Consider the following 16959-nt stretch of genomic DNA (forward strand, 5'->3'; position numbering starts at 1 on the left):
CTACAAATACATCTCTCTGTGTCGCCGGCCCCCTCTCCCTGTCAGTTAAATATAGGCCACAACATTTAAAGATTAGTTTGAATAATCAGTGATATTAATGACACTACTGGCACGTACGGTGCCTCATCTAACACACTCTCAATTTTGATCATCTTAATCATCTAATTAATCACACAACAACTTGATTCTCAATTGATGTGAAATAACTAAATTTACGTGGGTCCTTAACGAAAATACATTATGCTCTAACTATTTTTATTTATTTTTGTTGGTGGGGAGCTTGATCAACTCCGCCTATGTAAGTTTATCTTACATTGCCGGTCCCAAGCCCGGGTAAAGGAGGAGGGGGAGGGCGTCAGGTAGTCGACAGCCGGCACTCCACAGTTACGTCGAATCCTTATGAAAATGAATTCAGAACGAAATCGTGCTAAAGTTAGGGCGTCACCCGTAAGTGGCGCGCTGTGTGGCCGGAGCACAGTGATAAGTGAGAAATGGTCGCTGTATCTCCATAGGCATCCGGATGCAGTGTTAGATGAGCAAGGGGGCCATATAAACTTCTTTTCGAACGACTCCACTCAAAGTTGTTTGGGAGCATATGCACCTATCAACTTTACACGGGACACACAAAAGAAGTACTTTGATTCCATTGGACGGGGGAGGGTGAAGAAGCTAGGACAGAAGGGTAGAGTTCAGGAGAGTAGAATGCGTTTAGGAACGTGGAATATAGGAACCTTAAAGGCAAAATCTATGGAAGTAGTGGAAGTTATGGTGAGGAGAAGGATAAATATTATGTGCCTACAAGAAACTAAGTGGGTTGGTCTTAAGGCAAAGGATCTAGAAAACTCAGGGTTTAAACTTTGGTACTCGGGCACAAATAGAACGAGAAACGGTGTTGGCATCATCGTGGACAAGACCTTGACACAAGATGTTGTAGATGTCAAGAGGGTAGGAGATAGAATCATGGCAATCAAGATTGTAATAGGACAAGAACTTATCAATGTGATTAGTGCGTACGCACCTCAAGTAGGGTTGGATATGAGTTCGAAGGAGAAATTTTGGGAAGACCTTGGAGACTTGGTGCAAGGAATTGCTCAGACGGAGAAGTTATTTATAGGAGGAGATTTAAATGGACACGTGGGCAGGGAGACAGACAACTATGGAGGTTTTCATGGTGGCCATGGTTTTGGGGAGAGAAACGAGGATGGGGAAGCTATCTTGGATTTTGCAATGGCATATGATCTCTTCTTAGCCAACACCTTCTTTAAGAAGAGAGAAGAACATGTGATCACCTACAAGAGTGGGTCGTAAAAAACACAAATAGATTTTCTTCTAATAAGGAAAAGGGATCGTATAACTTGTAAGGATTGCAAAGTTATACCAGGAGAGAGCGTGGCTAATCAACATCGCTTGTTGGTGATGGATGTACATATCAAAAGAGTGAGAAAAAAGAACAAGACTTGGAAGTGCCCAAGGACTAGATGGTGGAATCTAAAAGAAGAAAAACAAGTCATTTTCAAAGAGAAAGTAATCACCCAATGTGTGTGGGATAGAGAGGGGGAAGCTAGCCAAATGTGGGATTCCATGGCTAGTTGTATCCGAAAAGTAGCAAAAGAGGTATTAGGAGAGTCCAAGGGCTTTGCCCCACACCAAAAGGAATCTTGATGGTGGAATGAGGATGTACAAACAAAGGTGAAGGCTAAGAAGGAATGTTGTAAAGCCTTATACAAGGATATGACCGATGAAAATGGTGAAAGGTATAGAAAAGCGAAGCAAGAGGCGAAGAAAGCTGTGAGAGAAACTAAGTTAGCGGCTTATGACGATATGTATAAGCGACTAGATACCAAAGAAGGAGAGTTGGATATCTATAAACTAGCTAGAGCAAGGGAAAAGAAGACAAGGGACCTAAACCAAGTGAGGTGCATCAAGGATGAGGATGGAAAGGTTCTTGCTACAGAGAACGCGGTTAAAGATAGATGGAGAGGTTATTTTCATAATCTTTTCAATGAAAGACATGAAAGGAGTGCTTCTTTAGGGGAGTTGAGTAACTCAGAAGAGTGTAGAAACTACTCTTTTTATCGTCGAATCCGGAAGGAAGAAGTGGTTGTAGCTTTGAAGAAGATGAAGCATAGAAAATCAGTAGGCCCAGACGATATACCAATCGAAGTGTGGAAAGTTTTGGGAGAGACAGGTATAACATGGCTCACTGACCTTTTCAATAGGATTTTGAAAACGAAGAAGATGCCAAATGAGTGGCGAACGAGCACTTTGGTGCCTATCTAAAAGAATAAGGGCGACGTACAAAATTGCATGAACTATAGGGGTATTAAGCTAATGAGTCATACAATGAAGCTCTGGGAAAGAGTCATTGAGCATAGATTGAGGCAAGAGACACGGGTTTCGGACAACCAATTCGGGTTCATGCCAGGGCGCTCAACCATGGAGGCAATCTATCTCTTACGAAGATTGATGGAAAGATATAGAGATGGGAAAAAGGATTTACACATGGTCTTTATAGATTTGGAAAAAGCGTATGATAGGGTCTCAAAAGACATTCTTTGGAGGATTTTAGAGAAGAAATGAGTACGAGTAGCATATATCCAAGCTATAAAGGATATGTATGAAGGAGCAAAGACTGCCGTAAGAACTCATGAAGGACAAACCGAAAGCTTTCCCATAACTGTAAGATTACATCAAGGCTCATCCTTAAGTCCTTACCTTTTTGCGTTGGTAATGGATGAGTTAACAGGACATATTCAAGATGATATTCCTTGGTGTATGCTTTTCGCAGACGATATAGTGTTGATAGATGAAACTCAGGAAGGGGTAAATGCAAAGCTTAACCTTTGGAGAGAAGTGTTGGAATCTAAAGGTCTTCGCCTAAGCTGATCAAAGACAGAATATATGGAGTGCAAGTTCAGTGCAAATGGAGGCCAAAACGAGCTAGGGGTGAGGATCGGAGATCAAGAAATACCAAAGAGCGATCGTTTTCGTTACCTAGGATCTATTTTGCAAAAGAACGGAGAATTAGATGGAGATCTCAACCATAAAATACAAGCTGGATGGATGAAGTGGAAGAGTGCATCCGGCGTGTTGTGTGACCGCCGTATGCCACTGAAGCTCAAGGAAAAATTTTATAGGACGGCAATAAGGCCGGCGATGCTGTATGGCACAGAATGTTGGGCGGTGAAGCATCAACACGTACACAAAATGGGTGTAGCGAAGATGAGGATGCTTCGTTGGATGTGTGGGCACACAAGAAAGGATAAGATTAGGAATGAGGATATCCGGGGTAAAGTAGGAGTAGCCGAAATTGAAGGAAAGATGAGAGAAATTCGGTTACGATGGTTTGGACATGTGCAAAGAAGGCCTACTGACGCTCCGATTAGAATATGCGACTATGGGACAGAGGTTCAGGGTCGAAGGGGTAGAGGAAGACCTAGGAAAACTTTGGAAGAGACTCTAAGAAAAGACTTAGAGTACTTGGATCTAACGGAGGACATGACACAGGACCGAGCACAATGGCGTTCAAAGATTCATATAGCCGATCCCACTCAGTGACTTGGATTTTCCAAGTCTCCAACCGAGAAGTTTTCCTCACTCAGGAAATTAAAGGAATACTACCTCAACCTACATGCTCCACTCACAAAGCTTCAACATACAAACTTCAACAAAAGAAAATTCAGAGAACCTAGCAAAGAAGGCTTTGGTGTATTTAACACAATACGTTGAAATGAAGGAAAGCTATTTATTGATATCCCCGATAAGTCACAAATATGTACATATACATGAGTCAAAATAAACAAACAAGAGGGAGCCTTCACAAAGGTTGCTTAGGAGAAGTCTCAGCAGTCGGTAGAGCCCCAGAAAGAGCAGGCACTGGAGGGGGATCATTTGGAGCCTCAGTACTGGACAGAACCCTAGAATGAGGAGGTAACAGAGGTTGATCATTTGGAGCTTCATTATGCGGTACAGCCCCAGAAGACGAAGGCAATAAATGCCTTTGGAACAAACCCACAAATCTCTGATGATCAAGTAAAACCTGACCATCAGATTCCTTCATCTGGTCAAGCTTCCTCTTCATGTTTGTAGCATAGTCATGTACGAGCCGGTGCAACTGTTTATTCTCATGCTTGAGCCCTTTAATCTCCTGTTTGAGACTCATCACTTCAGCCGCCAATGATTCAACTTGGCGGGTTCGAGCAAATAGGCGTTGGGCCATGTTAGACACAGAACCTGCACACTAAACACTGAGAGCCAGAGAATCCTTAACAGCTAACTCATCAGACCGTTTGGAAAGTAGTTTGTTATCTTTGGGAGTGAGAAGGTTCCTGGCCACTACCGCAGCGGTCATATCATTCTTCATCACGGAATCCCCAACGGTAAGAGGACCAGTAGGGGAGACGAATGATGGACGCCATATGTTGTCTGGAGAAGGCGTGGCTGCCTCTTCAACAAGGTTCAAGTCAAAACGACGGTCGGAGGGGCCAGACATTTTCAAAAGTGTTGAAGAGAGAAGAGGTCGGACAAATCAAGATCTTAGAAGTGCAAGAATGGAGCTTCTACTGGTGGAGATTCAAGTGTGCTTTGGAACTTAATGCCAGCCTCTATAAAAATCTGCACTCGACGGAGCTTCAGAAATCGAAGAGGCGTTTGCTTTCTCAAAAGCTGGGCTGCTCAGAGACCACGAGACGTTTGCTTTCTCAAAAGTTAGGCTGCTCAAAGACCATGAAGGCCGATCTCAGAAATCGAAGAGGCGCTTGCTTTCTCAAAAGCTGGGCTGCTCAGAGACCACGAGGGCCGATCTCAGAAATCGAAGAGGCACCTACTTTTCCAGCCTTGTCAGCACCTGTTAGCTTTGCGGAAATTATGGGCATTATGTCGAAGATTTCTGGTGAAGTAGAAAGCACATGAATCTTACTGTTCAATCACCCACTTCCCACACGCAACATTAGCTCATGGGTACCACAGATAACTTTGCCAAAGTTCTCTGACAAAGTTGAGACACATGAAGCTTGCAGCTCCCACTACACCGCTCTGACCAAGAAGGGTAAAAGAATAGCAAAGAAACAGCACTAACAAAGTTTAGACACATAAATTTTGAAGGTCTAGCTACCATATTATTACCCACAAGGGTAAAGGAACAGTACCGCTGCTGGATAATTGGAAAGTCCCTGTGTGTCAACCTCTGTGCTTCGTGGCAAGATAGACTAGCAAACATGCCCAACCTTTTCTCACATTCGAGAAAACACTCCCAACAAGATTGCTTGCTCCAAAATCGAAGAGGCACCGCCCCCCGAATCTCGAGAGCCAGACTCCCAACATGATTACTTTCTCAAAAATCGAAGAGACACCGCTCTCTGAATCTCGAGAGCCAGACCCCTAGCAGGATTGCTTTCTCAAAAATCGAAAAGGCATCGTTCTCCGAATCTCGAGAGCCAGATCTCCGACAGGATTGCTTGTTCGAAAACCGAAGAGGCACCACTTTCCCAACTTCAAGAGCCGGATCTCCTTGGATAAAGCTTGTATGTAATCTTTACACGCAACATCAGCTTTCCAGATACCACAGACCACTTTTTCAAAGTGCTTTGACAGAGTTAAAACATGTGAAGCTGGCAGCTCCCACTACCGTGTTATGACCAAGCAGGGTAAAGGAATAGCATTACTACTTGTTGTTAGGGAGACTCCTATATATGTTGACCTTCATCCCCAACAGACAAGCAGACCTGCAAAAATGCTCAACCCTTCCTCATATCTGAGAGGGCACTCCCAAAGAAGCATTTCGAAATATTCAGCTTTCTTTCCCCCCGATAATACCTCTGCAAACAAGCTATACTAGAGCAAGAATATCTCATATCATCAGGGTTAAAAGCAAGAGTATCCCATATCATGTTTTTTCCCTGTCTTTTCCTTTGGCCTTGTTCTTACCTGCAAGACAAGGAGAAAGAGAGCAATCAGTCAACACTTGGAATCAAGCTTCCAGTCAGGAACTGACTGCCTGGAACCCCTTACTTGATTACTTACCAGGCATTGCTCTCGAGTACTCATCTTCAACATCTTATGCTTCCAGGGAAGATACCGCATCTGCCTGAGGAACATATAGGGCAAGTGAGAAGGATACAAGGAAGCAGACAAGCGTAACAGCACACGTGCCGATACATCCACTACTCTGTCAAAAGCAAAAGTATCCCATATCAGCAGGGTCGAACGTACTATAGATTTGATGGACTTGTTTTGACCCTCAAATTCTTCAGTCGGCCTTATACTCTGGAGGAAACCAGAAAACCCTCCAGCCCAGTTTAAGAATAAGCCTGTGGAAAGTTACTTCTTTAAAAGCAAAAGTATCCCATATCATCTATTCTTATTTTTCTTCTCTTTATCCTTCATGCTGCCTGCAAAAATAGGGAGAATGTGAACAATCAGCCGGAACTCGAAATCAAAGTTCTGATATGGGACTGATTGCTTGGAGCTCTGATTGCTTACCTTGTCTGTCACCTCTTTCAGTAGATCCCCTAGCTCGGCGACTTGGAGGACTCCTACTACATGGTTTGTATCGCGCTTGACCAAGCCTGAAACTACAAGTAAGCTTCAAGTGAAATTGATACATTACCTTGTGCATCTCCACCAGTTAAAGATACCACCCCTGGATGGAGGAAGAGTACTTCCAGAGAAGATGCCACATCTACCTACGAGACAGATAAGGCAAGTCAAGACGATACCACACTCCGGAACTTAGAAGTTTCGTGATTACGAGATCATTCTCCCACAATATTTCCTAATGTCATTTGTACTAAATCATTCACTAGTACTCACTAAAAGAGAGCTTGAACCTATGTACTTGTGTAAACCCTTCACAATTAATGAGAACTCCTCTATTTCGTGGACGTAGCCAATATGGGTGAACCATGTACATCTGGTGTTTGCTTTCCTATCTCTATATCCATTTATATACTTATCCACACTAATGACCGGAGCAATCTAGCGACGATCACAAAAAGCGACCGTTTTCGCTACCTAGGATCTATCTTATAAGAGAATGGAGAATTAGATGGAGATCTCAACCATAGAATACAAGCTGGATGGATGAAGTGTAAGAATGCATCCGGCGTGTTGTGTGACCGTCGTAGGTCACTGAAGCTCAATGGAAAATTTTATAGGACGGCAATAAGGCCAGCGATGTTGTATGGCACAGAATGTTGGGCGGTGAAGCATCAACACGTACACAAAATGGGTGTAGCGGAGATAAGGATGCTTCGTGGGATGTGTGGGCACACGAGAAAGGATAAGATTGTGAATGAGGATATCCGAGGTAAAGTAGGAGTAGCCGAAGTTGAAGGAAAGATGAGAGAAAATCGGTTACGGTGGTTTGGACATGTGCAAAGAAGGCCTACTGACGCTCCGGTTCGAAGATGTGACTACGGAACAGAGGTTCGGGGCCGAAGGGGTAGAGGAAGACCTAGGAAAACTTTGGAAGAGACCCTAAGAAAAGACTTAGAGTACTTGGATCTAACGGAGGACATGACACAAAACCGAGCGCAATGGTGTTCTAGGATTCATATAGCCGACCCCACTTAGTGGGAAAAGGCTTTGTTGTTGTTGTTGTTGGTGGGGAGCTTGATCCATGAAAATTAAGGAGGGAAAGTCAGTTATCCCCTATTTGTCAATGCAAAATTCCCAATCAGAAGAATTTTCATGAGTGCATGTCCTTGATTGTGTTAGTGATTAAAGCTTCTTATTAATTTTATTGCACTCGAATCCATACATTTGTTCTCTCTTTAATATAAAAACGAAAAAAATAAATACTACTACTACTTGTAATCAAAGTATAGCAATCCTTAAAAAAAAAGTTTTGGATATATGTCCTAAATATTTTCTTTTAGTGACATACGAATGAAAGATTGACAAGTGTCAAATTCGAAAGCATAAAATAAAATTCATCAGCGATCCGAAATCTAACAAAGAATAAAGAAAACTCAGAATTTTTATTGTGTTGTGGCATATATTTAATTGAGGGGTGCGACATGGAGAGAAAGTGAGTGGAGAATGGATATGAGGAATTGTGTGTTAGTTTTCCAGTCCTTGTGCCTTTATTTATAGTAATAAAAAGGAGAGAAACTTGCTTTCTAAGTAATACAAAGTCTATTAGGAAAGATCTTCTAGATCCCAAAAGATTCCTAATCTATCTCTACTTAGGATTTACACAATCACAATATGTATTAGAACATATGTCACAACACTCCCCTTTAGTGTGCAAATACTCAACTAGATGGCGCATCTGATCTTCGGGTAAATGTAGAAGTAGTTGATGAAGTCATCTTGTCTAGTCAGCATAAGTAACGAATGCTAGTCTCAAAACAAACGGAAGAATGCATGGGTGGTAAAACTCACAAAACCTCACTATGGAAAAACCCAAGGTGGGACAAAAGCTTTTAGCTAAAGGAGAAAAGTGAGAAGTTGCATTAAACTAAAACCATACGTCATTGGGACGCAAGTAGAATGTACACAAGGGTATGACCAACCCAAGATGGGTGCCTCATCAAAACCTAGTCAAGTAGCAAAGACCCAGTGGGAAAAATGCTCACAATTGTAGGGAAAAATAATACATTAAGGTCAAGTGAGTATACTTCTGGATACTTCCCTTGAGTATGACAAAACTTCCAAATGAAACTACAAGCATCGTAAATGAGAAAGTTACGTATACCAATTCCTCGAACAAGCTTTTGGAAGGTAGAATTCGGCAATGAAGTCGTGTAGAGGTCGATAAGGTTGTCTGGGATCGGACTGCTTGACTTTAATCTTTTGATGCTCATGCTGATGTAAACATAATATGCTTGGCGTTGATCTGTTGGATGTATCATGATCTGGTTACATACGGCGTTGTCTTCATGGATCGTTGTTGGGACTCAACGATGAATGAAAATCATATGGAGTTTGAATATGCTCAACAAGAGTTCTCAACCATATCTCTCACATGATGAGATACAGTGAGTCTTAGAATGATTCAAAGGTTTCGCAACAAAAGGTCTATATGGTTGACCTCCAAGATATTGCGGTGTTCCTTAATGGTAAAGGCATAACCATTCGGGAACGTACCTTGTGCGGTTAGATAGATAGTCTGATTCAGCAAATCCCACAAGATAGGCATCATTCCGAAAATCAATGGGGTGTGATATATTCTAAGATGCATAAGGATAGATAAGCCCAAATTCGTAGTAGCAAAAAAAACGTCATTAACACCAAATTTGGGGGTGGCTTGTAGGCGTCATGCTGCTTTATGCTAAAAGATTATCAATACATAAGATGTTTGATCTAGTGCATTGAGCTAAGTACAACAAACGCCAATCGTACTTAGATATGGTTGTGTCAGGTTCTAATATGGAACCTTATGCTCCATATCCTCCGTAAAGGTCTCATTTACATCTAGCGTACAGACGATCAGGGTATACTCAGACATCACACCTTCTGGGTCTAGTTCTAGTGGTGGACCAAAATACCATTAGAACTAGCTCAAAAATTTCAGGTCAAGGTAATGTTGAGTTTTTCTGAGATCATTTATCTTAAAGTCAGACTTTAGGTGTGAGTCAGTTTTCTCAACTCTAGCAATTTTGAATTTTGTACACACATGGGCAACTGATGAAATATTCACTTAGATAGGTATACCGCATTGCCCGGATAGTTCTGCATCCGTAAAGTGAAGGCCTCAATAGAACCAAAATGGTGTTCTTATGATCTAGAACTATTTGAATTAGTGCATGTAAGTCTTTTGGAAACTCCATGTAGGTTTCGTATTAGGATCCCAGAGATACTACAACCACGTTTGTAATGCTGCAATCAATCACATGGCATATGAGAGAAGTTTTGCACCACAAGACGTCACATCGCACTATTTCATTCATCTCATTCGCCATGGATTGATTCTTCTAGTTGACCAATCAGTTCTATGTTGACATTAATCAACGAAACGCGGTTCGTTATCTCCGCTTTATGTCTGTAGTAACCATATAAATGAAGCATCATCTATGATAATCTCATTCCAATTCCATATCTCATCCAAACTAGTATACTGGACCAAGAAATTCAGGTCACGGGAGTAATTTGGATTTAATCCCATAAGATGAAAAAGATTGAGATAGTGATCGAAATGGAGCATTCATTCATGCCACGTTCCTCCACTTTTGGGGAGGTAAATCCTTTGAATCGAGTTATCTGCCACACTTCTGGCATATGACAGATTGATTAGCTAGCCGCCAATGTACGAGGGTCAGCCACAGTAGTGGCGTTCCTGTTTTCAGGACGAAGGTTCGTCATACATATGGTACATATTTTTGTAGGCACATTTTCAGCTGATATATATGATCTCATCACTTTTGCTAGATCAGAGGAAATGTCTGGTTATATTGTGACGATATAGATTGGGATCAAAATGAGACATAGTGGGGACGTCTATGATAATTCGCGTCGTTCTTTAGGAACGTTACGTTCTTATCTCCCCTAACGACGGGAAAACTATCTCCTAAAAGTGACAATCCTTAAAACGAGCGGTAAAGAGATCGTCTGTCGAAGGTTCTAAGTAACGAATATTAGAAGGAGAATCATAACTGACATAGATTTTCATCTTTCCCTGAAGATCTATTTTTTTGTTGTACGTAAGGGCGGCACAAATGGCACATAGACCGCACAACCAAAGACGCACATATATGATTTGTCGAGTTCATATCTAGTAACCAACTGACACGTGATTTATAAGGTTAGGTCGTGACTGGCCTCAGGCGGACCAACATGGTTGCTTGCAATATTGCATAGCCCTAAGCAAAGATCGAGAATTTGGTACGTATGACCAACAATTCCGCAATCATTTGAATGCATATAATGAATGCTTCTGCTCGGTTGTTTTGGGTATGAACATGAGCAACTGGATGTTCAACTTCAAAACCCAACCGACATGCAATATCCATCGAAAGTTTTCAATGTAAATTCTCCAACTTATCTAATCAAATAGATTTGATTAGATAATCAGGGTGGTGAGCCCTGAGTTTATTAATCTGAGCCACCAGTGTAGAGAATGCAGCTTATGGACAAGAGCCACACGTGTGACCGACGTGTAGAAGCATAAACCAATACCATAAAGTATATAAATGGTCTGCAGGGTGATTGAATTAGTCCACAAATGTCCCCTTGAATCATTTGTAGAAAAGGTAGAGAGTGCTAAGGCATGATACGCTTCCAGGTATAATCTCTTTACTTTTGGTAAGAAGATGCCTAAAACGGCGCATCACTGATCATCTTAGATATCCCAAAAGTACATCTATAATGAAAATTCCTTTGGGATCTTGGACTTCTGGCCAGCCACATAGTGGGCCTGAATGGGTATAATTCACTCGTTAGGTGTTCCATTTTCTCTAGAATACGCTTCTGGCTATATTCTTAGAAAGTGCAAGGGAATTTTTACTCCATTTTCTACATTGATTTTAATATGGTAATAGTGCTCTCGAATATCCTTAAAACTAAAAAAGGCGTTATGCCAAAGTGAAGTGAGTATAAGGCTTCCCTTTATAGTAAAATTAGTACCATTAGGTTGGATAAGCCTGAAAGGTTGTCAGGGGGTGATTAGGTGTGAAGTTAGCATAAAACCAGGCAACTAACTTCCCCACAAAACATACCTAAGTATGAGTTAATCGTATTAGTCACATGTAGTAATTTTCGTTAATTAACTATTATTCGAGAATAATAGTGTCATCCAAACACCAATCTTAAATATGAGAACAAATAAATTGTTCACAAAATAAGCCAAATATACAAAGGGGGTTCGGCCAATATGGTTTTCCATGTCAAAATTTCGTTCACCAAATGTGTTGGGTGGAGCAAAATTAGTCTCACATATTGACTATGGGAATGGTACTCCTTAACAACATTGGTAGGAGCACAAAAAAGTGCATGACCAATGATCTATTCCATCAAAATGGAATTAGATTCTGCATGGTTGAGGTTCGGAAATATTATCCCTTATTCTTGAAGTTTTAGGTCTTAGGTGCTAAGGATCATGCTTCGGGCGTGATACCACATCTTGGCCTTGATTCTACCATATGTTGTAAAACAAACTAAAAATGAGATTGTGAGAGACAGATAGATAGACCTAAACTTGGGTTCGGTAGGGTCTGTTCGAGAGGTCTCTACCGAAGCAAAGCAATACCATCCAGTGCACCTATGTCGAAGCAGAGCATGCCTTTCTGTGCATCTCTATTGAAGCAGAGCATGCATGTTGGTATGTTTGTACCATACTTGACCAATCCTCAAAACTACCAAGCACCGATCAACGTCATACCTTCAAAGACCCAATGAAGGGTTCATACTGAGCCACCCCTACAGAAGCACAAGAGTTTCCCTCCAACCAGGAGGTCAATGACAGCACAACACATGTCAACGTCAGAATAAAGCTCATAGAGCCTTACATCGACCGCAGAAAAAAGCTAGAGACTCTCCTCAACCATAAAAGAAGACCATTTTCCTACAATTAATCCCTAATGTTATTACTGTACTTAAACTTGTCATTAGAACTCACTAATGATGATTATGCTTGAACCTATGTATTTTTGTAAACCCTTCACTATTAATGAGAACTCCTCTACTCCGTGGACGTAGCCAAACTTAGGGTGAACCATACATCTTGTGTTTGGTTCCATATCTTTATCTTTTTACATATTTATCCTCACTAGTGACTGAAGCAACTGAGTGAAGGTCATAAACTTGACACTTAATATTGTTCCAAAGTCTTCACCGATTTTGTGCATCAATATTCGGCACCATCTGTGGGGAGAGACATTTATTCCTATTATCTTCAGCTTTATCTAGTTTCCATCGTTTATACACTATTCTTTGACCAGGCATACCTCTCCAACATAGGGAGCGAAGAAAGCCACAACACACAAATTAACACTCCCCTCGTGCCTAGTGTAAGGCAGCGAAGAACGAAAAAAGTTTGCTCTTCAAGCTAAAGTCAAAAAGTTGGAAGCTTTGAACAACAAGATAGCAATGAAGAATGAAATCCTCAAGGAGTAGTATAAGAAGCTCTTCGAAATGCTCCATGAGGCAAGGTATACTTAGTCACACGAACCCATTGCCCCTATGGACATCAACCATCACCTAGGCCCCCCTAACACGGAGGGTTAACGACCTTCAACATGGATATTCCTGATGAGGAGAAAACTACTCATCAATGTGTTGATCAACGTAAGACTTATCTTAACCCAACTGCTTCGACCCAAAGTAAGGGAAATAAAAGGAGGCATCTCCTTGCAGAGGGAATGGAAGGATCAAAGGCTATTTATAGCGACTATTGAGACTTCTGAGGCAACGTCGAGAAAACCCCATCCACATAAGCTCAAAGATCAATGACATAAGGGTTTCCAAAAGACTAGTTCATTTACCACATTTCATACTAGCTATTAATCCAAGGAAGAAAGGACAAGTTCTGAAGGAACATAAGAATGTAGAAGACCCAGAAGGCTACCAACAGGCATGCCCCAGAAGCCGGTACGGTGAGTCTAAAGAAAAATCATCTGGCCTTGATCAAACTTCCCTACTTCCAAGAGGTGATGGAAACTTACGAATGAAGGCTCTAATAGTACATGACTTTACTCAGGACCCTTTTGTCCTGCAGCTCATTGAGGAAGTAAACAAGTTGAAGGCTGAACGTCAGGCCAAGATACCTGACTGGAATAAACCAAGGCCAATCCCTCTAACAAGGATGATCATTTGCACCGCACTACAAGGAAAAACTAAATATAAGCTTGGGTTACAATCATATACTGAAAAGGAAGATCCAATTTAGCATATCCACGTCTTTGAATCTACCATGGCATACCGAAGACATAATGATGAGGAATGATGTCTTATATTCCCCTCAACTCTGGTGAAGCTTTCAATTAGTATTGTCATCTTCAACCTAATACTATGGATTTCTTTGCTAAGATAAGAAGATTCTTCATGGCTCAACATATTTTCCAAGCTGATCGCTTACACTCTGCAAATAAGTTATACACCATTCGTCAAAAGTTGGACGAGTCATTACGTGAAAATGTTGGTCGCTTCAGTCACGAGTACTTTCGTTGTGTTGAGGCAGATGATAAAACTTCACTTAGAGCCTTCACGGTATGCATGCGTGAATGCTTCTTCAAGTACATAATCAATGTTAACACTTGGAAGACTTACTCTGAGGTGATGATACAAGCTTACAATCATGCCTTTGCTGAGGCAATGACATACTAAGGGAACCCTCCTATGATTAACCCCTACCAACAATTAGGGAGTGGAAGTCAAGTTCTACCAAGTGAAAAGGTTTTGGCCATCCAGACACCCAATGTATCCTCTCATGCCTCACTTAGCTACCCGTTAAGTAACCAAATGTATTCGTCTCTTGGCAAGAGAAAGGATTTTTACTCTCAACAAGCTCATTGCAACAAGAGGGATAAAGGTTTGTATCAAGACAACCAGGGGTGAACGTACCTTCAACTATTATGACCATGGGGTCAAGCCTCACTCTTTCAAAATAAGGGACTAGGTGCTGAAGGATATGCTTTTACACGAAGGTATACCCATTACAAATATTTTGACCTTCAACTGTTTGAGATCCTTTGTAACACAAGCCATTCGGAAAATATTTAATGAAGAGGGAATTTAGACAACTTCTTCTGAGTCTTTTACATTCCTAGCAATTGAACATTTGGTCTATGCTGACCTACCTCTATACTCTAATTCAGAGCCTCAACAAGCATGTTTGACACAAAGTAAGTGAAACTAAGTGTTACAACCAACGTGGTTCACATAACCAAACAAAGGATTCCTTCATGCATAGCAAAACATTCATAAGCATCACTCATGTCAATCAACATAAACATCATACATTTCAATATATTAATACATAAGCCAACTAAGCTTTGAAGAGGTGTTAACATGCATTTTTCCATTCGACACTTGCTACAATGTGCCTCGGCAACTTACCTTTATTCTCACCAACCAGGTGATGAAGGAACTCACCTTTGTATCACCAACCAAGTGATGAAAAGTACAACTCATACTCTAATATCCTTTGACAACTTGCCACTCTTTCCACCAACCAAGTGATGAAGGCACTCATCTTTGTATCACCAACTAGGTGATGAAGAGTACAACCAATACTCTAATAAACAATGCTGAGATTTGACAACTTGCCATTCTTCTTACCAACTAGGTGATGAAGGAACTCACTTTCGTATCACCAACTAGGTGGTGGAAGATACAACTAGTACTTTAATAAACATTTTTGCCTCGGCAACTCACCGTTGTTTTCACAAAATGGATGATGAAAGAACTTACCTTCTTTTCACCAACTAGGGAATAACAGTACATCATGCACCTGTGGATTCTTAACATTCATAAGCAGTCGAAAATTTTCAAGCCTTACAACTCGGAAAAGGCATATACAAACTCAACAAAGCCTTCCACACTCTTGCTCAATAGTGTGGAAGCAAAATTGTATTATATGGTTTAATAAACCTTCAATAGCTACAACACGTAGATTGTCTTCTACACTCTTGCTCAAAAGTGTGGAAACAAAATTGTATTATATGGTTTAACAAATCTCCAACAAATACAACATGTAAAATGCCTTCCACACTCTTGCTCAAGAGTGGGGAAGCAAAATCTATTTATATGGTTCCTCTGAACTTTCAACTACTACAACATGTAGATTGCTACCTTCCACACTCTTGCTCAAGAGTGTGGAAGCAAAATTTATATATGTGATCTCACCCACATTTTCTTGTCCCTAGTTCAAAAATAAAAAAATAAAAAAAAACTGCCAAAAAAAAATAAAAGAATCGTAAATTATTTAATTAATTGTTAATTAAGCAATTAATTAATTATTAATTATGACATGTGGAGAAGGCCAACAAAGCTTCAAACCATAAGAGATAACTACAACATGTAGATTGCCTTCCACACTCTTTCTCAAGAGTGTGGAAGCAAAATCAACTTATGAAGTCCTATAAAGAGCTTCCCACACCCCTGAAGGGAGAGAGCTTCCCACACCTAAGGGAGAGAGCTTCCCACACCCAAGGGTACGAGCTTCCCACATACTTGAAGGGAGAGAGCTTCCCATACCCAAGGGAATGAGCTTCCCACACCCAAGGGAGAGAGCTTCTCATACCCTTGAAGGGAGAGAGCTTCCCACACCCAAAGGTATGAGCTTCCCACACCCTTGAAGGGAGAGAGCTTTCCACACCTAAGGGAGATAGCTTCCCTCATCCAAGGGTATGAGCTCCCCATACACTTGAAGGGAGAAAGATTCACACTTTGCGAGCTACACAAAAATTCAAAAAGCCTTCCACACTCTTGAGTGTGGAAGCAAAATCTATTTATGTGCTTCAAAAAAGCTTGAACCGAATGCTTTAACAAAAAAATTCAAAAAGCCTTCCACACTCTTCTTCAAGAGTGTGGAAGCAAAATCTATTTATGTACTTTAAAAAAGCTTCAATCGAAAGCTTTAACAAAAAAATTCAAAAAGCCTTCCACACTCTTCTTCAAGAGTGTGGAAGCAAAATCTATTTGTGCTTCAAAAAAGCTTCAACCAAAAAGCTTTAACAAAAAATTCAAAAAGCCTTCCACACTCTTGAAGAAGAGTGTGGAAGCAAAATGTATTTATGTGCTTTTAACTGAAAGCTTCAACAAATAATTTCAACAAAGCCTTCCACATTCTTCCTAAAGAGTGTGGAAGCAAAACCTATTTATATAGTTTGTCTCACATTAGATCACTCAAGCTATACCCATACAGAAGAAAAATCTATTTATGGACTGTAGGTCTAACTAGAAAAAAAATAGGCTGAAATTCCAAACAAAATTGGAGAATGAGCCCAAACCTATAATGGGCTGCTAGGCAGGCTGTTGATACAACATGTCTAAAATAAATAAAAACGGTCTGCGAGGTCC

General features: G+C 40.9%; 2 protein-coding genes across 2 annotated transcripts; both read left to right on the forward strand.

Moving 5' to 3' along the window:
- The first annotated feature begins 287 nt into the window (after window positions 1–287).
- On the forward strand, window positions 288–1332 carry LOC126617374 (uncharacterized). Its single transcript, XM_050285428.1, has 2 exons — window positions 288–1162; window positions 1201–1332. Exons 1-2 carry the CDS (start codon window positions 400–402, stop codon window positions 1236–1238), a joined length of 801 nt encoding a protein of 266 aa, XP_050141385.1. The 5' UTR covers window positions 288–399; the 3' UTR covers window positions 1239–1332.
- A 5717-nt stretch (window positions 1333–7049) lies between these two features.
- LOC126617375 (uncharacterized) lies at window positions 7050–7599 on the forward strand. Its single transcript, XM_050285430.1, has one exon. The coding sequence runs from the start codon at window positions 7081–7083 to the stop codon at window positions 7570–7572; it is 492 nt and encodes a 163-aa protein (XP_050141387.1). The 5' UTR covers window positions 7050–7080; the 3' UTR covers window positions 7573–7599.
- The last annotated feature ends 9360 nt before the right edge of the window (window positions 7600–16959 follow it).

This window comes from Malus sylvestris, chromosome 3 (genome assembly GCF_916048215.2).
Source record: "Malus sylvestris chromosome 3, drMalSylv7.2, whole genome shotgun sequence".
NCBI classification, from domain to species: Eukaryota; Viridiplantae; Streptophyta; class Magnoliopsida; order Rosales; family Rosaceae; genus Malus; species Malus sylvestris.